Genomic DNA, 25,164 nt, shown 5'->3' with positions numbered 1-25,164 from the left:
TTTGGGCTTTGGGTTTGGTTCGTAAAGCGATAGATAGTAAAATGGACAGGTGCGGGTTGCAATATTTTGGTCTTGTTTTGAATATAAAGCATTTTGATTTATCTCAATTTACTATGGGCTTATTCTTGTTCGCTGTCTTATTTTTCTAGCAAGATCTGGCAACACAAATGAGTCAAGGCTCGTACCACTTTCCCTGTGGTTTTCTTGCAGTGTGCACATACCGAAGAGAGACACATCTCTGATTCAGGTTTAAATACGTCATCTGTTCAGTTCGATTCTGTACACACTGCGTAGATGTTTTTTACTGTAAATGTGTTTGTCACTCCCTGCATGTTTCAGTAGTTAATACGGTTGTACATTTCTGAACTGTGTGTACACAATGGGACTAAAGCACTGAAAGATGAACTGATAACAGAATTTACCTGCAGTGTTTATGTTGCCACTGAGATCTGTTTTTCTTTGGCTTTCTTTGGCAAATTTTAACACATTCTGAGATGTTATTGAGATCTCTTATGAAATTCCAGAAGACAAACATAAGCAGATGATTACTTTTTTCGGTAGGAAAAAGTAGACCTCTCAATTTGCTCTCTATTTAATCTCTTTTAGTCTATGAGAAACAATTGAGATGTCTTTTGTGAGTTATCTTTTCTGTGGGCAGCATTATCCTGTCATTATTCTTAGTTTCTGTCTCAAACGTATTTCGACATACAATAATTTTCATCTGCCTGCATTATCATCTTTATTTTCTTTTTTCTTTTCTGTTTCTGTTTTCTTTATCTCTAATCCAAGCCTATGTGGTGTCAAACCTCTCCCGTTTTTCATATTTAATGTATGCTAATCTTTGTTAAGTAATATTCTTTCTGACAGTCGCTTTTCACTCTTTCATGTCCTCTCACAATCTCACCCTGATGCAATTTTAACCCAAAACCCTCTGTGCCTTATTAGCCCATTTATACACATTTGCATCACAGTGTCAGAGGGTGAGAGATGTGGGAGAAATAAAAGTTTTAGTTCATTCTAGGAGAAAGTATGCACAGGTAATTTTTACCATTTGCACAAGTTATTAAAAAATCAATGGGTTAAATTGGGATTTTGGAGGGAACCGTTTTATCTGGTTCATCATAGATATAAAATGAACTGACTGACTGAATTGAGTATTCTAATGTAGATATAACCACAACTTCTTGAATTTTCACTATCTCTCATTGAATCCCGGGCCTGTGCGCTGTAACCTCACGATGTGCGCTAGGCTAGTTAATATGCAGGTCTTGATGTCCCCATGGTTCATGAAACCCCTCTCTGCCTCTGACAAGACAGGAGCCCCAGAGGGCCCTCCACAACACACTCTCCCCACAGACTCACATCAGCAGAATAATAGCAAGGTCTGTCCAGTATGGCCTTATTGATATGCTGCTGGTCAGCACTGGACCTTTCATGTGAGGGTGAATGAAAGAGAATAATATAGTGTTGATATAGCTAATGGATTCATAGACAGAGGGATGGCCTCGGGTAGAGGTGCTAATGACAGGTGACAGCTGTAATCTGGGACTGTACTCCAGGGCGTAATCTGGATCGATTCTCTATAGTCTCTGTTTAGTATGATGTCCGTGTAGTTGATGAAGGACATGTAGGGAATATTAACCTACTGTAAAAGAGTGCGGTAGACTGCAGAATTTTACTCAGTTCACTTTTAAATTCTGTTTATTGGCAATTAATTAACATTACACAATTATTATTTTTTATATATATATATATATATATATATATATATATATATATATATATATATATATATATATATATATATATATATATATATATATATATATATATATATATACTGTTAGTGGGGTGGACATATTAGGCAGCAAACATTTTGAACATTTTGTCCTTAAGGTTGATGTGTTAGAAGCTGGAAAAATGGGCAAGCGTAAGGATTTGAGGGAGTTTGACAAGGGCCAAATTGTGATGGCTAGACGACTGGGTCAGAGCATCTCCAAAACTGTAGCTCTTGTGGGGTGTTCCCGGTCTGCAGTGGTCAGTATCTATCAAAAGTGGTCCAAGGAAGGAACAGTGGTGAACCAGCGACAGGGTCATTTACGGCCAAGGCTCATTGATGCATGTGGGGAGCGAAGGCTGGCCCGTGTGGTCCGATCCAACAGACGAGCTACTGTAGCTAAAATTACTCAAGAAGTTAATGCTGGTTCTGATAGAAAGGTGTCAGAATACACAGTGCATCACAGTTTGTTGCGTATGGGACTGCATAGCCGCAGACCAGTCAGGGTGCCCATATTGACCCCTGTCCACCACCGAAAGCGGCAACAGTGGACACATGAGCATCAGAACTGGACCACGGAGCAATGGAAGAAGGTGGCCTGGTCTGATGAATCACATTTTCATTATATCATGTTGATGGCCGGGTGCGTGTGCGTTGCTTAAAGGATTAGTTCACTTTTAAATAAACTTTTGCTGATTATTTACTCACCCCCATGTCATCCAAGATGTCCATGTCTTTCTTTCTTCAGTCAAAAAGAAATTAAGGTTTTTGATGTAAACATTCTAGGATTTTTCTCCATATCATTCACTTCAATGGGCACCAAACGGTTGAAGGTCCAAATGGCAGTTTCAGTGCAGCTTCAAAGGGCTTTAAACGACACTAGACGATACCAGACGATGAATAAGGGTCTTATCTAGCGAAAAGATCGGTTATTTAAAAAAATAATAATAAAAAGTTTAAGTTTTATAAGCACAAATGCTGGCTTTGCTCTTTTCTCCGATGCACGTTCGTGACGTCACGTAATACGCAATTACGTTGAAAAGGTCACGGTTGACGTAGGATTAGCAACCACAGTTTCATTAGCTCAGGACTGTGTATAGGAAATCTCTGAAAAGTCACAAATTTCTGTCCTGACAAAAATTTTCTTTTAGGCTTTCTAATATTAAAACACCCAGGATACACACACCTTTCAAGCATGAGTTTAAAATATTCGAACTGACCGCCAGAGTGAGTTTTTTTTTAAGGCGACCCTTATTTTAGAACGTTTGCCCTTATTGTTTCCATGGCGACGCGTGCTTGTCACGAGCGCTGAACGTAGCCACAATAACACTGTATGAGAAATGGATCACTATTATTTTGTTTTTCCTTTTTTATTTAAAATATTCACAAACTTGCTTACATGTCTGCCATTATATGATATTCCGATTCTCAAATATGTGTGAGTGAGTGTGTTTTGTTTTTTAAAAACTTTTATAAATGATCTTTATCTTGATCTATAGTGCGAGATGGGCGCCGCCATCTTAGTTTGCACTGCAGTCTGATTTACAGCAGGTGAATACATCAGTTTCTCCTGAAATATATGCAAGTAAGTGGCTGGTGAACTGGAAGAATAAGTAAACCTTATAGTTAATTAGATCCATTATGTGTGTCTGATATGAATAAATGTCGGCAAATTATATTTGAATTCACTGTTTATTGATGATTCCACTGACGTCTGACATCAGTGTGTGTTTTATAAACTCCAAATGTATTGTTTAATGGTGCTTATGCGTATTTAAATGTCTGAAACCTTAAAAGAAACATTATGTGGCTGAAAACACTGCATAGCTGTGATGACAAGAGAGCGCACGTCCGTCTCGTAGCCAGAGCGCGAAATCACAGTTTGAATCTAGCAGTTATGTGACGTCGCTGAACATTCTAAATCCCATATGTGGAACCGTACGCCCAGGGGCACAGAAATAAACATCCCATATATGGGAACGTACCGCTCAAAGGATTAAACAATAAACTGACACAAAGACATTTGAATATGTGTATACGATCCTCCTTCCGCACATTTGTAATGTAAACACTGACTCGATACTTCCGCCTACGTCAACCGTGACCTTTTCAACGTAAGTGCGTATTACGTGACATCACGAACGCGCATCGGAGAAAAGAGCAAGGGCAGCATTTGTGCTTATAAAACTTAAACTTTTTTTTTTTTTTTTTTTAAACGACCAATCGTTTCGCCAGATAAGACCCTTATTCATCGTCTGGTATCGTCTGGTGTCGTTTAAAGCGCTTTGAAGCTGCACTGAAACTGCCATTTGGACCTTCAACCGTTTGGTGCCCATTGAAATGAATGATATGGAGAAAAATCCTAGAATGTTTACATCAAAAACCTTAATTTCTTTTCGACTGAAGAAAGAAAGACATGGACATCTTGGATGACATAGGAGTGAGTAAATTATCAGCAAAAGTTTATTTAAAAGTGGAGTAATCCTTTAACTGGGGAACACATGGCACGATGATGCTCTGGGCAATGTTCTGCTGGTCCTGTCATCTTACTTTGACACATACCACCTACTTGTACCTAAGCATTGTTGCAGACCATGTACACCCTTTCATGGAAACAGTATTCCCTGGTGGCTGTGGCCTCTTTCAGCAGGATAATGTACCCTCCCACAAAGCAAAAATGGTTCAGGAATGGTTTGAGGAGCACAACAATGAGTTTGTGGTTGGTGACTTGGCCTCCAAATTCCCCAGATCTCAATCCAATCGAGCATCTGTGGGATGTGCTGATCAAACAAGTCCGATCCATGGAGGCCTCACCTCGCAGCTTACAGGACTTAAAGGATCTGCTGTAACATCTTGGTGCCAGATACCACAGCACACCTTCAGGGGTCTAGTGCAGTCCATGCCTCGATGGGTCAGGGCTGTTTTGGCAGCAAAAGGGGGACCAACACAATATTAGGAAGGTGGTCATAATGTTATGCCTGATCAGTGTATTTATTTTATATATATATATATTGTATTTCAATCTGTATTGCAAAGTGTTAATAAAAAGAGCTCAATCTAATTAAAAACCATATATGTGCATTTTTCATGTTTAATAAAATTTTACACCATTAGCTAAGCAACATTCTAATATCAAATTATTGGAATCTTTTGAGAGTCACATTTCTTGTGTTCTGCTTTGTGACGTGACGTTTTCGGCTTGTGTAGAGTGTTCCAAATCAGTTATTTATGAGGTCCCATGTTAGTTTCCTTAGCAGGCAGCTATCTAAGTAGATAGCTCACTAGGTTTTGGAACAGAGCTTGTGTGTGGTTTCAGGATATTGGATAGAAATACAGACTGAGCATGTAGAGTTTCAAAGCAATTCTGTCTGGTCTGTGTGCATTTTTTGAGAGAGGTGTTTATGTGTGTGATGCTGATGCACTGAGTTATCTACACGCAGACAGAGAGAAGTATTAGTGAAGGATTTTGGAAGTCTGTGTGTGTGTCCGTAGCCTGCCTGCGAGTGGGCTTCACTACAGAGATGGATTAGAGCGCAGTAATACTACAGCCCAGATAAGCAGGAGCCGAGGAGTTAGCACTTCAAACACTCACAGCCACTTTATTTGTCTGTGTGAATATTTATTTATTTAGTTTGATGCACTGCTCTCCAAGTACCCGGCACTTCAAAGTATACGCCGCATATGTGCATTGAAATACATAGCTCTTTCACAGAATCACCAAGTCATGGGAATACAGTAGTTCCAAAACCTAGTGAGCTGCCTACCTAGACAGCACTTTAAGGCATTGCAGGTGAGCTACCGATACAGAGGTAGCAGAGAGAGTATAAGAAATATGAGATGGACCATTTGAAGAAAAATAAATGGGAAGAATCATAACACTCAATACGGCGGCTGTATAAATGTAAGTTACTCCTTTCAGTTTTTCTCTAGAACACACTGGAAGACTAAATTATGTCTAATTTATTATACCATTGTTGTTAGATGTTATTGCTTATAACCTAATTTTTTAAATAAAAATGTTTAGGAGATTTTGACCTTTCTTCATGTTGTATTTATATGCATATTACCTAAGTAGAAAATGGCGAAGGCTGCATAGTGAACTGACTTAAAAACACAATTATGTGGCTTCTACAATAACGATAATTTCTAAGGAAGCATTATGCATATACTTTATGAATAATGCAATCCCAGAAAGCATTGTGGTAATCTAATGGTATGTTTACTTGACAGCAATGTACTAAAAATAAAATGATCCCCATTCAAACGGATCCACGAAAACGACTAAAAAACGCTGTATTATATATGCCAGGTCAGTAGTTGGCGATGTCACTTTCATGTTTTTGTTGTTTACACGGAGATAATAACGTATTTTTTTCAATTGTTATAGTAGATAGTAGTTAAGGGCACCTAATATATAGTGGGACCTAATTCTTTAGTTAATTTTAGTGAAAACTAATGTCAGTTGTCTTCTCCATACTCAGTTCCCATTCAGTCGGTCACGTTCGACGTACGTCGGACAGACCGACGAATAGGAATCTCGCTAGAGAGGCCAATCTACTTCGAGTGTAACTAAACGAGCCAATGCACATTGGCATGCAATCATATGCATCAGCTGCTCGCCTCGCAGCGCGGGTATATAAAGAGCAGCAGGTGCGTTGCATCTTCAGCTTTTCGCTTCGGAGCCGAACGGTGTTTGTTCCTGTTCTCTGCAAGCGAGTGTCTGCTAGAAGACGAGTCAAGCTTTTGGTTGAACTTCTCTTTTTTTCCGAGTGCGGGCGAACAGCACAGCAGCGGGGTCGACGTCCTCTCTTTTTCTGTTTCGTTTGCCGTTTTTGAGCAAATAGCTGTTTGACAGCGTCAGAAGGCTGTTCTCACGGCCGGTACGGTGCGCTTTTGAGCGCTGAAAAGCCGTTTTTACGGCTGGTAAGAGTGAGCGCCTTCAAAGAGAGAGAAAGCACATGACAGGCTGCACACAATCCCTGTCTGTGTTGCGGTGGCCGTTCCCCTGCGTGCTTCAGCACTTCTAAAAGAGTAAAGTCCCTGAAAGAGCTTACACAAGTAGATTCGCGTCTTTTTAAAGACGACATCCTACTTGTGTTTCTGGATGCGATCGTTCCTGTCCTCACTGACGGCCACGATCACCGTTTCGCATGTCTGGGCGCGTGCTGAAATGATGTTCGTGGGTGTTCATGTTTTCATATGAGAACATGATCACGTCGACACGCCGGTCGTGACTCTTCTTTCTCCGGGAAGCTTGAGTCCCCTCTGTTGTTGGCCAGCTGCCGCTTGTGTGTAAAAGCACAGCCGCGGCTCTGCCCGACACTCTGGGAGACCGCGGAGATCAGCGAGAGCAAACCTCTCGCTCCTCTGCGTGTCGTGTGCCGTCGAGCTGCCGGGCTGCAGCGCGGGTTGTCACGGCAACCCAGCGCTCGCTCGGCGCTCTAGATGCGCGGTTCCCTTGCGTAATCTCCATTGTAGCGCCCTCTCTGGTGCACCAGAAGAGGTCTACTTTGCTGATATGGCTTGGGTGACATGAGGTTGAGGGGTTCCTTCGGGGAACCAACCCCCTAGGGCCCCTCCTCTCTAGCGCATTGCAAGCTGTGCAGTTTCTGGATTGGATTGCTGGTCCTTCTCATAGGGGAACCTAGCATTTCATTCAGAGCTCCAGCTGAGGGACAGACGTCGATTGCAGCATCGGAGAGAGTGCTGTTATGCTCTGGAAATGAGGGTGACGCTGCCCACTGTAATGGTGTGTGCTTATGCTGACTCAGATTCAGAGTTTACAGCCATGCTTTCCTGGGTCTTCCAGATGTGCATGGAAAACTTGGCAGTATGGGGGTATATTGGTGCCATAAATATGGAATGCCAAAGGTGCCAATCTGCATAAGTTTTTCCTCTCTCACTACCCTCTTGGATGGGGTGGCTGTACACAGACCACACCCACCCTGCATGTGAGGCCAAGGCACTCTTTTTGCATGAGGGTAGTTCTGTGCTGGGGTTGAGCTGCGCTTGTTGACTAACCGTGATCAAAGTCACGGCGCAGGCCCTCAGCCAGACGATGTCCACCTCCGTGGTCCAGAAGTGCCCCCTGGCTTACCTTGTGAGGTGTGAGAGGTTGTCAAGCTAAATGCTTTCTCAATGCTCCCATCTTACGAGGTGGCCTTTCGGTGACACTGTCGAGGACTGAGCCCAGCGGTTCTCCTCAGTTAGTAGCGGATAGGGGAGCTTCCCATGACAAACCATTGAGTTCCTCTTGGGCCGCCCCTCAGTCTGCTCGTCGCCAAGGGTGTCGTCCCCTGCAAGAAACTCCGGCCCAGCAGGCTCTGCTGTATCCATTGCGGGGAGATGACGCCTCCCGTCTCTGCAGCTGTTTAACTGGTTGGTGAGAATCACCCCTGAGACGGGCGACCCAGAGATGGGTGGGGCTGCTCTTCCACCCCTGGAGGAGGGCCAGGTGGTAAATCCTTTATTGGGTTTGTTTCTGTTCCGCCACTGACCCAAGAGGCAGCGGTACCCAAATTTTAAAGAGCAGTTCCTCCATTTCCAGGTCTGAAGAGGGTTTGGAGAGCAGTGGGAGGAGAAAAACCTCACCACTCTCATCCCCCTCTTCTGTCGCCAGTGGACAGCAGCGAGCAGCGGGCAGCCAAAGCCTCGACTGCTCCCTCTGTCCATCCGTGGAGCCAGGTAAGTGTTGCCTAGCACACTGTGACGCCGCTTCGGGCCGCCTCACAAAGAGAGCCCCCGAGCCGCGTCCCTGTGTTCCACCTCGCTGCCCTGCTGCGGGTACACCGGTGGTCCCTTTGGTCCTGCTTGTACGGTCTCTGCGAGCCGGGTTAGCGCTCCCAGTCCGTCTCGCTGGCTCCTTCGGACCATCAGGGTCGGCTTTGCGATTCAGTTCGCCCGGCTCCCCCCCCCAAGTTCAGGGACGTCCTCTTCACTACAGTGAAAGATGCCGATGCCCCTGTCCTGCGTGCGGAGATCGCAGTCCTACTGGCGAAGGACGCGATAGAGCCGGTCCCTCCAGCCGATTTGAGGTCGGGGTTCTACAGCCCCTACTTCATTGTACCCAGGAAAAGCGGCGGGTTACGACCGATCTTGGACCTGCGAGTTTTGAATCGGAGCCTCCACAAGCTACCATTCAAAATGCTCACGCAGAAACGCATTTTCGAGTGCATCCGTCCCCGAGATTGGTTTGCAGCGATTGACCTGAAGGACGCGTACTTCCATGTTTCAATTCTTCCGCGACACAGGCCATTCCTGAGATTCGCGTTCGAAGGTTGAGCATATCAGTACAGAGTCCTACCCTTCGGGCTGGCCCTGTCTCCCCGCGTCTTCACGAAAGTCGTGGAGGGAGCCCTTGTTCCCATGAGAGAACGGGGGTGTTCGCATTCTCAACTATCTCGACGACTGGCTCATTCTAGCACAGTCCCGGGATCAGTTGTGCAAACACAGGGATTTGGTGCTCAGACACCTCAGCCAGTTGGGGCTTCAGGTCAACTGGGAAAAGAGCAAACTCGCCCCGGTGCAGAGGATCTCTTTTCTCGGTATGGAGTTGGATTCGGTCGAGCAGATAGCACGCCTCACAGAGGAACGTGCTCGGTCAGTGTTGAACTGCCTGAATACATTCAATGGCAGGACAGCGGTCCCACTGAAGTTCTTTCAGAGGCTCCTGGGGCATATGGCGGCTGCTGCGGCTGTAACACCGCTCGGTCTGCTTCATATGAGACCGCTTCAGCACTGGCTTCATGGCCGAGTCCCGAGATGGGCGTGGCAGCGCGGCACATTCCGGGTGCCAATCACTCAGGAGTGCCGCCGAACCTTCAGTCCGTGGTCGGACCCCTTGTTTCTTCGGGCAGGAGTGCCCCTAGAACAGGTGTCCCGGCATGCTGTGGTGTTCACAGATGCTTCTGCCACCGGCTGGGGTGCCACGTAATACGGGCATGCAGTCTCAGGGGTTTGGACGGGACCCCATCTGCATTGGCACATCAATTGCCTCGAGTTGCTGGCAGTACGCCTTGCTCTGAGCCGCCTCAAAGGCCTGCTTCAGGGCAAGCATGTACTGGTCCGTATGGACAACACTGCGACCGTTGCGTACATCAACCGTCAAGGTGGTCTACGCTCCCGTCGCATGTCACAACTCGCCCGCCATCTCCTCCTGTGGAGTCGGAAGCATCTGAGGTCGCTTCGCGCCATTCATGTCTCCGGTGTGCTCAACCGTGTGGCCGACGAGCTATCACGAGCTGCGCTGCCAGGAGAGTGGCGACTCCACCCCCAGGTGGTTCAGCTGATCTGGAGAGAATTCGGAAAGGCTCAGGTAGACCTGTTTGCCTCACCAGAAACCTCCCACTGCCAGTTGTTTTACTCTCTGACCGAGGGGACACTCGGGACAGATGCACTGGCTCACAGCTGGCCCCGGGGCCTGCGCAAATATGCGTTTCCCCCAGTGAGCCTACTTGCACAGACCCTGTGCAAAGTCAGGGAGGACGAGGAGCAGGTCTTGTTAGTTGCGCCTTACTGGCCCAACCGGACCTGGTTCCCAGAACTCTCACTCCTCGCGACAGCCCCTCCCTGGCCCATCCCTCTGAGGAAAGACCTTCTTTCTCAGAGACGGGGCACTCTTTGGCACCCGCGTCCAGACCTCTGGAAACTCCATGTCTGGTCCCTTGGACGGGATGCGGAGGTTCTAGGTGACTTACCCCCTGAGGTACTTAACACCATCACTTCGGCACGTGCACGGTCTACGAGACGTGCTTACGCCTCCAAAGTGGAACCTGTTCGTCGAGTGGTGCTCTTCTCGCCGGGAAGACCCCCGAAGATGCTCGATCAGAGTCGTGCTTTCCTTCTTGCAGTAGGGTTGGAGCGTAGGCTGTCCCCCCTCCACCCTCAAAAGTCCATACTGCTGCTATATCCGCTTACCACGACCACTTAGATGGCAAATCTGTTGGTCAGCACGACCTGGTCATCAGGTTCCTTAGGGGGGCGAGACGGTTAAATCCTTCTCGTCCCCTCTCCATACCCTCTTGGGACCTCACTCTGGTGCTGAGAGCACTTCAGATTGCTCCCTTTGAGCCTTTGCTGTCAGTAGACTTAAAGATTCTGTCTATGAAGACTTTGCTGCTGGTGGCATTGGCCTCCATCAAGAGGGTAGGGGACCTGCAGTCATTTTCGGTCGACGAATCGTGCCTGGAGTTCGGGCCGGGTGATAGCCACGTGGTACTAAGACCCCGGCCTGGCTATGTGCCCAAGGTTCCTACCAGTCCCTTCAGGGACCAGGTGGTGAGCCTGCAAGCGCTGCCCTCGGAGGAGGCAGACCCAGCCCTGGCTTTACTCTGTCCAGTCCGCGCTTTGCGACTGTACATAGACAGAACCTAAAGCCTCAGGACCTCAGACCAGCTCTTGTCTGTTATGGAGGCCAGCAGAAGGGAAAGGCTGTCTCCAAGCAGAGGATGGCCCACTGGATAGTGGATGCCATCGCCCTGGCTTACCAAGCGCAGGGTGTGCCCTGCCCGCTCAGGTTGCATGCTCACTCCACGAGAGGTGTCGCATCCTCCTGGGCGCTGGCTCGTGGCGCCTCGCTGACAGACATTTGTAGAGCTGCGGGCTGGGCGACACCTAACACGTTCGCTAGATACTATAGCCTTCGTGTCGAGCCGGTCTCCTCCCATGTTCTCGCCACAGGTCAGAGGCACGGAGAGGCCCCGGCTTAGTGTCGGCTTGCTGCGCTACATGCGCTTCTTTTCTCCAGAGAGTCCCTACAAGGCAGACCCTGTCGAGTCCTCCGATATCCCTTCGGCAGCCGACGTGGCGGAGCGTCTGGCGCCAGGCCTATACTCCGTTGTATCCTTGAGAACCGGGTTTAGGCTGGGTTCCATATGTGTGACCCTACGGGGATCCCATATGGTTGGTTCCACGGTTGCTCCTAAACGAAGCCCGTGTCTTTCCCTCTGGGAGAACCTACCCTTCATCGGGTTGGAGTCACCCCAGCTCTTCCATATGTAGCACAGCCCTACAGGGTTAGTCCATATGTACTTCTCCACATAACTCCTTCGGGGAAGGATGTGGCTTCCGCAGCGTTCCTTTCCCAGCGAAGGGTACGCTTTCAGCGTTATCCAATAGTATCACTGAATGGGTTTTGGGGAACAGCAGTGATCGACTCTCTCTGTGTTAGCCCTGTCCCACCATCCTCAGGCAAGGGGGTTCAGGTGGCTTGCAACAGAGCGCTGGAAGGGGGCAGCTCCTGTGGCGCTTTGGTAGGGATTCCTATTCGTCGGTCTGTCCGACGTACGTCGAACGTGACCGACTGAATGGGAACGTCTCGGTTACAAAGGTAACCCTCGTTCCCTGAAGGAGGGAACGGAGACGTACGTCCCGTCGCCACAGTCGCTGTACCCCGCTGATGCTGCCGCCTATCCGGTTCGGCTCCTCAGCGAAAACCTGAAGATGCAACGCACCTGCTGCTCTTTATATACCCGCGCTGCGAGGCGAGCAGCTGATGCATATGATTGCATGCCAATGTGCATTGGCTCGTTTAGTTACACTCGAAGTAGATTGGCCTCTCTAGCGAGATTCCTATTCGTCGGTCTGTCCGACGTACGTCTCCGTTCCCTCCTTCAGGGAACGAGGGTTACCTTTGTAACCGAGACGTTTTGTATTTCACGTCTGAGGCTCCGTTTCAGTTCTCGGCCTATGAAGGCAGTAGACAGACAGTAAGACAGCTCACTAGGTTTTGGAACAGAGATTTTATGTGTGTGTGTGTGTGTGTGTGTGTGTGCATGCGTGATTTACGTCTCACTGCGTCCAGAGATGTTTTTGGAGCAGAATTTTGAATTTTATGCACAGGTGTCCTCAGCATGCCTCCTTTGAACAGCGCTGGGTTTGTGAATTCAGTCTAGCGAAAGACGCCTCCTCCCTTATTTTCACTCTCTCCCTCTCTTGTCATCCGTTCCCCGTGCATTGCTTTTATTTGTCCAGACCTGAATGTACTTCTTCAGAAAGAGGGTTTGAAGAGCCTTCACTCCTCTCACGCTGTTCTTACTGCGCTTGTATGTTTACAGTGTTCCTCCTCTGTATTTTCTTGTTCCCTGCTTTTCCATAGTGCTCAATATGGTGTTTTGATTAAAGCATTCTGCAAGGGCATTCAACAGAAACCTTTCTAACACCAATGCACAACTACAAAAAAATAGAAGGGAATTAGTTTTTAGATGGAAGGAAGAAAAAGGGGGGAAATGTAGTTCCTCGCCCTGACAAAGAGAATCAAACCTCCAAAGAGATACTGCATCAAGGGATAAGGGTCAGGTCAAAGGCACAGACAGCATCTCTCCTGGCATCTCTCATCCGGTTCCCCTGAGCCATTCTTCCGAGGTTTGATCCAGACAATAAAGAGAATGAGTCGAAACAACTGTCTAAGTCACTCAGAAGTGTTTCCCATGAGACTGCAGGTATGGAGGATGTAGGATCTTTGTGGGTGCTGCTTAGGTCTGATGTATATGTGTGCAGAGAGCTTGCTAGTCCTATTGAAAGCTTTGCAGTTGTTCTGGTGGTGTGGTTTTCGGCATAATATCATGCAATTCTTAAATTGAAACTGAGGATGTTGCTCAATAGGTTTTTTGTTATTATTGATGCAATTTCTGGTTGTATAACTTATTAGACATTGTTTTTCAATGATAAACACAACAATTCATCTTATGTTGAAAAGCTTGACATGATGCTAAATTGAGATTTAAGGTTTGTGTATTAGAGCTGGGTGATATGACTGAACGAAATAAAAAAGCCATTTGACAATATTTTATGGAGGGGTCAGTAAGATTTTATTTATTTATTTATTTTTTAAATGGTTACACCGAATGATGATATTTTCAAACAATGCTAACAGGCTGATATCTACCTAGCCAGTTGGTTAGCTGGCTAGGTAGTTTGCAAAAGGACAATAAAAATGTTTTATTTTTAATACAAGTTTTAAAATATTACAACATTTTCCATGTTTTATAGCAGTTGTACCGAATGGCCTAATGTTTCGGGACATGCGTATGAGCAAGTGAAAACATGAATTTTTCAAACAGTTAAAAGAGAGTAAGTTGCTTTGCTTCATGACCATATGGTCCTTTACAGATGTCTGAATGATGTCACATCCTGTCACATGATATTGACTTGATCCAAAATGGTCCCTTTATATTGGTTACTCTGAATGACATCAATGAAATTCATTTTTCTGGACATTCTTTCTCATAACAAAGCAATTACTTCTACACATAATTCTAATACCATTTTGCACTATGTTGAGATATGATGTTATAAAATAATGCCAGAATAAAAAAATATATATAAATACATTTATTACATTTTAAGATATTTTAATTACAAAAGAAATGGCTGTATTGGCCTTTGGACGGTTAAACCGAATGACCTTTTGACACTTCAAAATCTTTAAAATAGCTTTATATGTTGCAAAATATAATTAAAACCTCTTGGATTCAATAACAGAGATCTAGTTGAACTACCTTACATACTTTGGATGTCATATCTTTGTTTTTTTTATTATAATTAAGGCCTTTGGACAAAAAAAAAAATTACCTGCCATTATATGTAATATAGTAAATTCTATATTAGTACTCAATTCAAACTTGTAGAAATTAAAGCATAATTTCTACAAGCTTGAATTGAGTACTAATATAGAATTTACTTTGTTTTTATTTTTTTTTTTTTTTAGAATTTACTTAGAATTTACTTTCATTTCTTATACTGTAGCCATATTCTCTCTCTATTTCTTGGTCTCTGCTGAATTGGTTGTTCCGACAGGTGAAAAACCAGATTGCAATTATTGTTGTTTCACCGCTACAAATTCCCATTTGACGGTGGATCTCATCTTTCTCTCCCCCAGCTCCGCTATCAGACAGACCCGGTGGGCTTTGATCAGATAGCGGGGTGGGATTTCTGGAGATTTCTCGCAAATCCAGCTGGTTTTTAAACCTCCCTGTGGACACCAGGTGATAAAGGATAAAATTACAGGGGTGCTTGGCCACATGGACACAAACACACCTGCACGGGGGCTTCGAGCCGACTCCAATAACCACATTGCTGCTAATATTCCTGAACGTATGGCAAAGTATCAGTGGAAATGGGAATGAACTTTATGTATCAAGGGAATTTGATAAGAAAAGATGTGAGAGAGTGTTTAGGATTTTGCTCTCATGCACATAAACTTCTACACTTGAAATAGTAAATAGTGTGTGCAGGAAACCTCTTATGTCTGTAGGAAATGGGTTTTTTCCTGGAGTGAAAGGGACCTCTGGTGAATGGGTAATGCTCCTTTTGTTATCTGTATCCATACTGTGTGGCACTGTGTGTGTCTAGTCTGTCTGAGCCTAGCATATTTTCTTATTCATTCTCATCTTTTGTATATCTTACTATTTGAGAGAATATTCTGACACCAGAACTGGATAATTTAAAGGTCCCATGGCATGAAAATTTCACTTTATGAGGTTTTTTAACATTAATATGAGTTCCCCTAGCCTGCATGGTCCCCCAGTGGCTATAAAAGGTGATGGGCGTAAACCGAGCCCTGGATAAATTGAGAAAATGAAAGCTCAGACGGCCCAATCTGGAATCTTCCCTATATGTCGTCATACGGGGAAAGGTTACCTCGCCTTTCTCTGCTTTGCCTGCCCATGAGAAAATTAGTTACTAAAGTGAGATTCAAGCACAACATTTTTTTTTTTTCCTCATCATGGCTTACAAACGAGCAAAGCATGGCAGTTGCTCAGTGTTTGGATGTACAAATAAACAACAAAGTATTTTTTTTAGTTCCTTCATCCGAGCCTATGAAGAAAGAGTGGGTTAATTTTATTTTCTCTGGTAATGCGGCGATACAACTTCCCATAGTTTTGTATGTCTGCGCCACACATTTCACCGACCACTGTTTCCTCAACGTGGGCCAGTTACTGTCGCTAATGTAAAGGTAGACCGCATCAAGTATGTGTGTGAATACACACACTGTAACGCGAGTGTTGTTCATTTCTTTGTTGTTTGGATAACCATTCTGCTGTTATGGCGCACACAATATCCACATTTCCAGATTGCAGAGCTTGATGTAATTATAATAAGATTGTAAAAACTTTTAAGAATTATGAAATATCAAATATGTAAACAAATAAATGTTGGCCTGGTAGCACATTTTCCACAATGGCACCTATCTGAAAAGATATTTGTAATAATGGCAGAGGTCTGACTAATTTAGTTGCGCTGGTAAGTGTCTATAGCTGTGTCTATATATATATATATATATATATATATATATATATATATATATATATATATATATATATATATATATATACGATAGCAAATAAGAGCAACATGAAAAGCCAACAATGTAGGCTAGCATTAGCTACATGATAATAACTGTAACAGCATATATAAACCAACTAAAGTACCGTATCCAGACACAATGTTTTAAACTAACCATTCGGAGACGTCCTGCTGTAGCCGCTGAGATGCAACTTCTTCGTCCGGATCAGATTCTGGGTCACACTGAAACGCTTGAACGACTACGTGTCTATGAGCCATTGCGATACATCCACTGTCAACAATAGCGCGTGGTACAGTGGCCGCAAGCTGGTTAAGGCCACACCCACCCTCCACCTTGCCCTGCCTCTCTCCTCCTCATTAGCATTTAAAGCTACAGACCCAGAAACGGCACGTCCTGAGGAAAGTTCATTGTGGGACTGGCTTGTAGTAGCTGAAATTCTACACCAAGGCTGAATTTCAGGAAAGAGACTTCAGATACAGTACTAGGGACCACTTAGGCCTATAGAGACAGAGTGACACGATCCAACCGTCTCCATTGACTTTGTATTGTGTGAGGCTGCCTCTTTGTCTTTTCTGACTTATTACAAAAAACAGAACAATGTCTAAAAGCTGCTGTGTGACAAGGTGTACAGCTAACAAGCTAAAAAACCCAGAAATAAGTTTTTAAGCTGTCGATCCCAAAAAAATGAATGTTTAAGGACATAAAAGTGGATACAGGCAGTGAGACAGAGTGCAAATGGTCATAATTACTTTAAGAAATACACTGGAGGGGGTCGTAATCGGCGACAACATATGCTAAACAAACCAACAAAAACAAACCATTCATTATTTTTTACCATGTCAAAGAATTATTTCACCTGTCACTGATTACGTTCCCCTCCACTGCATTTCTTATAGTAATATGACCCGTTGCTCTCTGTCTCACTGCCTGTATCCACTTTTATGTCCTTAAACATTCGTTTTTGGGGGTCGATAGCTTATAAAAACTTATTTCTGGGTTTTTTAAGTTTGTTAGCTGTACACCTTGTCACACAGCAGCTTTTAGACATTGTTCTGTTTTTTGTAATAAGTCAGAAAAGACAAGGAGGCAGCCTCACGCAATACAAACTCAATGGAGACGGTTGGATTGTTTTCCCCCCCGGTGGGCGTGGCTTTCAGATTAACATAAATGCGCTATGTCTCTATATAAAAGCATCCCAAAAGTAGCATGTCATGGGACCTTTAAAAAATGACTGAGATGAACTAAAGCCTTTGTGTCATTCTTATATATATTTTTTTTCTACCAGAGTATTTATATACAAGCATTCCCTCACTTCTTCTTGCTCTTTCAATTATTAGCTGCTGTTTGTCATGATACTAAAATATTTCTTTGTCAAATCTGTTGCTTCATCCTAAGTAATAAGTGAGCTGAATGGCACAACAATGTATTTAATAGACATCAGATGTTTTAACTTTCCCATATTGAACATCTGTTGATCTCTCTAGTGACGTAGCCACAATCCACTGTGCTAATCAACAAAAACATTATATATGCACACCATTGGGCTGGAAGCTCAAAATAGTTTGTCAATCATCCGGAGTACAATAACACTCAGCCAATCATCAGCAAGCAATCATCAAGATTCAGCCAGTCATCAACAGCATCCAAATCTCATTTCTATCCAGCTGCAATCATAAATGTGCAATCCAAAAACACTCCACTAATCACTGAGTTTATCAACTGCAGGACCGTAAATGCCCACGCCAGGACAATGTGCTGACATAAAGACTGCTGAAAGTGCATTAAACGATGGAAGTGTATTAATGGTTTGAACAAAGGCACTATTTCAGAATTGCAATTTATATGTGACAGCTACCTTGATGAACACGCTGGAGTTCATTCATATGATAAATAAGACATTGTCCATGAGCAATATCTCATTTCACACTAAATTGTTTAAGATATGTTTTGCAGTCATTATTACTGGGGCTTAAAGCAAATTATAGCTCATGTATATTAGTCTTCTAAGACAATAAAATGAGCAAAATGATTTAAATTCACGTTAAATGAGTCTTGAGTCTAAAAACCTAAACATCATAGAGACTTTAAGTGGACAGTTTCTGCAGAAAATGTAAAATACAGAGTTATTCTACTTATTGCTCTCCCTCATTTCTTGTCTTTTTTTCTGGTAATCTCTGTTTACTTTTTTATTATTCCACCTTCCTTCCTGTTATCGTTTTTATTTTCTCCCCCCTTCATTTTCATTTCAAGCACTAAACACTCTTAAGCTTTGGAGGTTGACGGGTCACGTCTAAACTCTCTTCTCTGAGCCAGAGCGTATCCTTTCCGGGCAGCTGAGGGAGTCAGTGGTTATCGGCTGTGGGTAAATGGGCTTTGGTAATCTGGCTCAGTTGATTACATGGCACAGTAGAGACAGCAGCCTCTCATTAGAGTGGGCCTGGGTGGCTCTTCCATGCTCGGATGAACCCTTCATGCACCGCTACTCACCTCTAACCCTGGATTAGTGTCTGTCTGCCCCCTCTCCTGCTGAGAGAGAGTGCCAAGAAGATGATTAGAAGATGGAAGGCAGGAACTGAGAAATAAAATAAAGAATAAAATAAAGTAAATTAATTAGATTTATTATTTTTATTTTTTGATTGATTTAATTTTTACATTTTATGAAGAAAATGTTAGTTTGGGTGGCTGGGTTGTTGCCAGGTCATCACTAAGGTGCTCTGAGTGGTTGCTAGAGCATCGGCATTTGGTTGCTAGGGTTCTCTTACTTATTGACTTGAAATGAAGACTGTGGAAGGAAGGAAGGAAGGAAGGAAGGAAGGAAGGAAGGAAGGAAGGAAGGAAGGAAGGAAGGAAGGAAGGAAGGAAGGAAGGAAGGAAGGAAGGAAGGAAGGAACAAACGAAGGAACGAATAAAGGAAGGAAGGAAGGAAGGAAGGAAGGAAGGAAGGAAGGAAGGGAAAATGGAGCAATGGAGGAAGGAAGAAAAAGGGGAGACATGAAGAAAAACGGAGAAGGGAAAGAAGAATGGAAGAAAATGGAAGAAAAAAAGGAAGTAAGGAATCAAGAGTGGAAGGAAGCAAGGAAGAAATGAAGAAAGGAATAAGTAAGGAAGGAAGATATCAAGAGCAGAAGGAAGTAAGGAAGGAATGAGAAAGGAATAGATGGAGAAAGGAAGGAAGGAAGGAAGGAAACAGGGAGCAATGGGGGAAAGAAGAAAAAGGAAGACATTAAGCAAAAGGGAGAAGGGAAAGAAATAAGGAAGAATTGAAGAAAAGAGGAGAAAAAGGAAGGAGTGAAGAAAAAAATGATAAAGAAAGTAGTAAAGGAAGAAATGAAGAAAGGAGACAAAGGAAATAGGGGAAATTAAAGGGATAAATGAAAGATGAAATGAAGGAAAAAGAGAGACAAAAAGGAAGGGATGAATGAAGGAAGAAGGGATAAGGCAAGTATCCCAAAGGAGGAAAAACAAGATCGGAAGGAAGGAAGGGAGTGAGTAAGGAAGGAAAGAAAGCAGGAAGAAAATGAGCAGAAGGAAGGAAAGATGGAAGGAAGAAATCAAGAGAGAATAGAATAGAAGAAAAGAAAGGAAGGAAGGAGAAAAAAAGAATAAAAGAAATGTGTAAAGGAAGAAATTAAAAAAAGAGAGAAAGGAAAGAATGATGATTAAAGGGAGAAAGAAAGGATGGAATGAAGGAAAAGGAGAGAAGAAATGAAGAAAGGAAGGGAGGAGGGAAGAAAGGAATGAAGGAAGAAGGGATAAGGAAAGTATCCCTTCTAAAAGAGTAAAACAAGAGTGGAAGGAAAGAAAGCAGGAAGAAAATGAGCAGAAAAAAGGAAAAAAAGGAAGGAAAGAAGGAAGCAAGAAACAAAGAAATATTGTTTACCTTTCACAGGTTTGAGGGTAAATCTGAGGTGCTCAACGGCAGTCAGACAAAGAAGGAAGAGACAGGCAGAGACAGGAAGTTAATGCAGTGCAAGCCATAAGCTGTCTCCAGTGGATTTAATGTGAGTGGGTTAGAAGCGATGGAGAGAGAGAGAAGAAGAGAGAGAGAGCTTAGCTAAGTGTTTAGGGAAAAGCTATAGCCCACCTTCTCAACTGGGATTCCAGGAAACGTTTCATTCCATTTATTCTAACAATTCTGCCGGGCCAAGCAAGTCTGTCTGATATCCCTTAATGAGCTCCAAAGCTTCGGCCGCACGCTTCACTGTAATTCCAGCCTTCATTTTCCTCTCACCATTTTGCACTACAAAAGCAAATGAAATGATGGCTGAATGCAGTGTAATAGTGAAGTGAGATTACTCGCTACAGCCCTTAATTGCTCTTTCAACAACTTTTCAAATTTGCTGAAAAATTATTGCCCAAGATGGCTCAGGAATTTCAGTGCAGTCACTTTATTTCTTTTTTACTGCTTCTCCCACCTCTTTTAAATATGGATTTGTTCATATATTAAAGCTATTTGGTACTGATCATAATAGCTGTAAAGGTGTATGCATTCGTTTGTAAACGTTTTGTTGATGATATTCAAACTCACCTGATGTAAACTTTCTTTCTTCTTCTTCTTCAGCGCCCCCCACACCCATTGCTCCTCCTGAGCTTCTCGCGGTTGGTGCCACCTACTTGTGGATCAAACCAAACGCCAACTCCATCATCGGCGATGGTCCCATCATCCTGAAAGAGGTGGAGTACCGCACCACCACTGGAAACTGGGCCGAGACTCATGTCGTGGATGCGCCAACCTACAAGCTCTGGCATTTGGACCCAGATGTGGAGTATGAGATTAAAGTTCTTCTGACCCGACCTGGGGAGGGTGGCACTGGACCACCGGGACCGCCTCTCATAACTCGGACCAAATGTGCAGGTAAGTGTCCATATACAGAACGCAATACGAAGAGATGAGCGATGTAATCTATCAATGTTTGGACAGTTTAACAAAAACATACATGTTTCTGGTTGTTGCTCTTCAATGTTTCTCTCATTCTACAAAGGAAACTCAATCACTACGATTAAGTGCAATCTGTTTGTTCACCTAAAGCATATAAGAGTGTTACAGTTTCTTACTGTCAAAACAGGAGCTGTGCGTTATTGGTGGTTAAACATTCTGTGTAATGGCTTTTAATTGTAGAAATGAGCTATGCAGACTCAAAGCAAAGGTTTAGAAGCCTCATACATGGTAACTTTCTATGATAAAAGAAAGAGATTAAGATGGAATAATAAGTAGAGGTTATTCATGTCTTTTATTTATAGGAAATTATGGTGTAGATATGAAAGTATGGTGGGAGAGGTAGAACTGGAAACCAGGACCTGGAAGAGATGCTATTTTATACTGTAATTGTGAGATCTAATTGAGCCCTTCTTATTTATTTATTTTTATTTATTTAATATAATAATTATTTGAATGTTACTTGAAAGTTTATTGAATTCCCAGAAGCTTGTGTAATATTTGTGTATGATGTTTTTGAGTTTTGTTGAATTTTAACAAGCCTTTATTTAGAATTAATTTACATAGCATGAAAAGAACAACTCAAAAAAACAAGTATGTACAGCTAGTAGAAGTTAACTTGAAGTTAATGTTGATTTTGAATGCTATATATATAGCAAAACGCAATAAATCTATTATGATTAATTTGAGTAAAAATGTGTTCCCTTTCGTGGGAACTATCGACGCTACGTCGAATGACGTGATGGGAACCCTCTGCATTTTGTGTTCGTGAAGCACCTCTGTATCCAACCAATGAGGAAACGTGACGTCAGAGGCGGGTGACGTCACTGACCAGGAAACTATAAAGCATACCCAGAACAAAGAACGCTAGCTTCTGGAATATGTCTGAAGCAAGACGCTCACAGGTATGCCGGGGGTATGGCAATGTGACGTAGCGTCTCGTTCCCTTACTCAGGGAACAGGGGTTACATCTGTAACCCCAGACGTTTTCTTTACCAAGAAAGCAACAAGATGAAAACCACTATTTTCTGTTTCAAACTTTCACATAGCATCTTTTGGTTATAAAAATATAAAAAATTAAAATCTAGATTTTGATTTTCAAAGGTTTATTATAAAAAACTGATTATTTTTTCCCAAAATGCAATAAATCCATGACACGATTTATTTTATTTTTTCAAAATGCAGTTAATCCATCAATATAAAAGTTATTTTTCATATTGAAAATAAACAACAAAGTAAGTTGATTCACATATATGACAGCCTCTGAACTTTGTCAATACTAATCTTATATACAGGCATTTGACTAAGAATATATTCAGTCGTCACTCCCAAAATGAATTCAACGAGTCATCTTGTTAATGTTATAAATAGTAAGTCTCCGTTTGTCATTACCGATTAAAGAGTATCTGGTGCCACCGCACGGTTAAAATAAACACATTTGCCGAGTACATTGGTAGTAAAAACTGTTCATGACCGTGACACAAGTTTGACGCTGTCGTGGAACAAGCAACAGCCGGCATTTTTCCTCCTCCCGACTCGAGTGCCTCATCTTCTTAATCTCCTCACATAAATGATTACATTTCGATGACTTACGTTTCTTCCCCACCGCAGAAACCACCACAGGTTCATCAATGCCGTAAAAAATATTCATTTTTTTGTTTTTGTTGATCACAAAGTACTAAGCAGATAAGGAAAACTGGGATGCTGGGTGTATTCAGAGCACCGCCATTACTGTTTACATTGCGTGGAATGGTGCGCTGTGATTGGTTGAGCAGATGTGTCTCATTCTGCAGAGAAGGGAAACTGGCATTTGTCGTATTTTGGAAAGAAAGGGAGAAAACATGACAGATAACACAGATATTGCATTCGCATTGGCGGAAACTCTTTTTTTTTTTTTCTTCTTTTTTTTTTCAAAATTACGTTTATCGCGTTTTGGCGATCTTTTGTTTTTTGAAGAACAAGAAAGGAATACTTTTATTGAGCAAGGATGCATTAAATTTCTGTCATGACAACTCTCTGAGTGTTTGGCATGGTAATGGGCACGACAATGTTGATATGTTTGGTCTTGGCGGAATAGATCTGCTACGCTGCTGCTATTGATTATTACTGCTGCTGCTGAAGAGCAAGTACTTGCTACTGCCAATACATACACGATACACTGCTGTGAGCAAGTAAGACATGCTGCCGCTGTACAATGTAGCGTACATGAATTACCCGTAGCAGATCTACACAGGTGGAGCTGGGGAAGGTGGAGAGTTTCTGAAGCACGCTGCACTGCCAAGGCAAAAGCTACTCATGTTTTTGAAGATTGAGAACTGATAGAGCAGGAACCAATAATCTGTGTCCTATAGATAATGATGTGATTACAAGCAGATTGAGTTAAAGGACCTATTAGCCTGCCCATTAGAGTATCATGCCAGAACGTTATTTTTTTCAAATGAATGCTGTTCTTTTGAACTTTCTTTTCATCAAACAATTCTGGAAAAATGTATCACACAAATATTAAGCAACACAACAGTTTTTTTTTTTTTTTTTTTTTAACATTGATAATAATAAGAAATTTTTCTTGAGCAGCAAATCAGCATAAAGAATTATTTCTGAAGGATTTTGTGACACTGAAGACTGAATTAATGGCAGGGTGAGTGAATAGACAGCACTTAAGTACCCTTTATCAGTCGGTAGTAGATACCTACAAAGAAAAAGATAGCAAAGTGGCAAATGAGAACATGTTATTGTCTAGTTTCCTGATGAGATGTAGGGAGAGACTGGGATGATTTGATATGATTTATGAGGGGATGAAGGTGTTAGTTGTAATGATAATTGAGATTGTTACATTTCCACCTCAGAAAGATGGCAGGGAGCAGGAGAAAAGACAAAGCCTATAGGTGGGAACAATTTTTGGTCGTAATTATATACGCAGTAGGGTGGCATGTGGAGTGGTGCTCAAATAGACAGAGACATTCTTGATCTGATAAAGTGACAGATAATGAGATGACTGGAGCAGATGAGAGAGCCCTAGGAAGTAGGGAAGTCTGTGATCCAGGTGATGGAAGTCACTGTGTGTGTGAGAGTAAGATCCAGGTGAGGGTTATGTGATGAAGGAGCTGGATTGTCATTGATGACACAGTGGGGGAGATCCAGAGGGGCTCCTCTCTCTCTCTCCTCCCTCATTCTCTTTTCCTACACCTTCTCTTTTCATTCTTTGAAATGAGCATGCATACATGTATATGCATGTGCAAGTGCTCACACATTGTCTCGCATAAGTTCAGCTTGAAACTGATGGATGTCCGGGTTCATTCAGAATTGAACTGAGAATGACTTTTAGATTCCTAGTCAAAGAAAAACTTGCTAACAAACTTAAAAGTTGGATTGACAAATACTTTTTTGAAAGAAGTTTAAAAATCTTGGTAACAAGGACAGACAGATAGTTGATTGACTGATTGATTGTCTGAATGATTGTCTGATTGATTGTCTGATTTATTGATTGATTGATTCAACTAATTTCAAGTCATGAATTGAAAGGGAGCCAATTCTTCAATTCTGAATTTTGCACAACTCTGTCCCCTTCAAATTTGGCCTTTGTTGTTTTTTTTTTTGTTTTTTTTTTACATGTTAGGCCTTGAAAGTGCTAGATGTGAATATTACTTTGAAAATGTCACAATTTGATTTGGACAATTTTGATTTGAATTTAATCCATATGTCAAAAAAGTAGTTAGAAATCCCTGTTCTGGTGTGATGTGCACTGCACTGCACTTCTGGTTGTATTAAAGCAAAAAATGTGTAGTAAAGTTGAAGGTGTGTTGATAAAAGAATTTTCACCATCCCTTTTCTGTTCTTTTTTTTATTATTATTGTTATTATTTGGCCATGCATATGTGTGTGTGTTGTGTATGTGTGTGTGTGTGTGTGTGTGCTTGTTTCACATTTTTACTTGTCCAGGTGAGACTGTTCTGCAAAATCAGTGCGTTCATGCCAGCTCACCACAGGTAGCCGTCTATTAAATATATACACACACTCGCACACATTTCTGATCCAATGAAGTTGCTTCCAGCCGACAGCACTGATCTTCCTTGTCCTTCCAATTCAATTTTTCTCCTCCGCTCTGCAGCACAGGAGCTCTATTGGTATGCTAATACAGTCACACAGA

The 25,164-nt window shown here is 42.8% G+C and overlaps 1 protein-coding gene across 1 annotated transcript in view; it reads left to right on the top strand.

Moving 5' to 3' along the window:
• Nucleotides 1-25,164, top strand: part of ptprt (protein tyrosine phosphatase receptor type T) — a 277,019-nt gene that overhangs the window by 111,953 nt on the left and 139,902 nt on the right. Inside the window, exon 7 of the mRNA XM_067374922.1 lies at nucleotides 20,644-20,937. Coding sequence (XP_067231023.1) covers nucleotides 20,644-20,937 — 294 coding nt within the window. The remainder of the gene's footprint in view (nucleotides 1-20,643; nucleotides 20,938-25,164) is intronic.

Source organism: Chanodichthys erythropterus, chromosome 21 (genome assembly GCF_024489055.1).
Source record: "Chanodichthys erythropterus isolate Z2021 chromosome 21, ASM2448905v1, whole genome shotgun sequence".
Classification (NCBI taxonomy): Eukaryota; Metazoa; Chordata; class Actinopteri; order Cypriniformes; family Xenocyprididae; genus Chanodichthys; species Chanodichthys erythropterus.
This window is presented reverse-complemented; position numbering and strand designations above follow the sequence as displayed.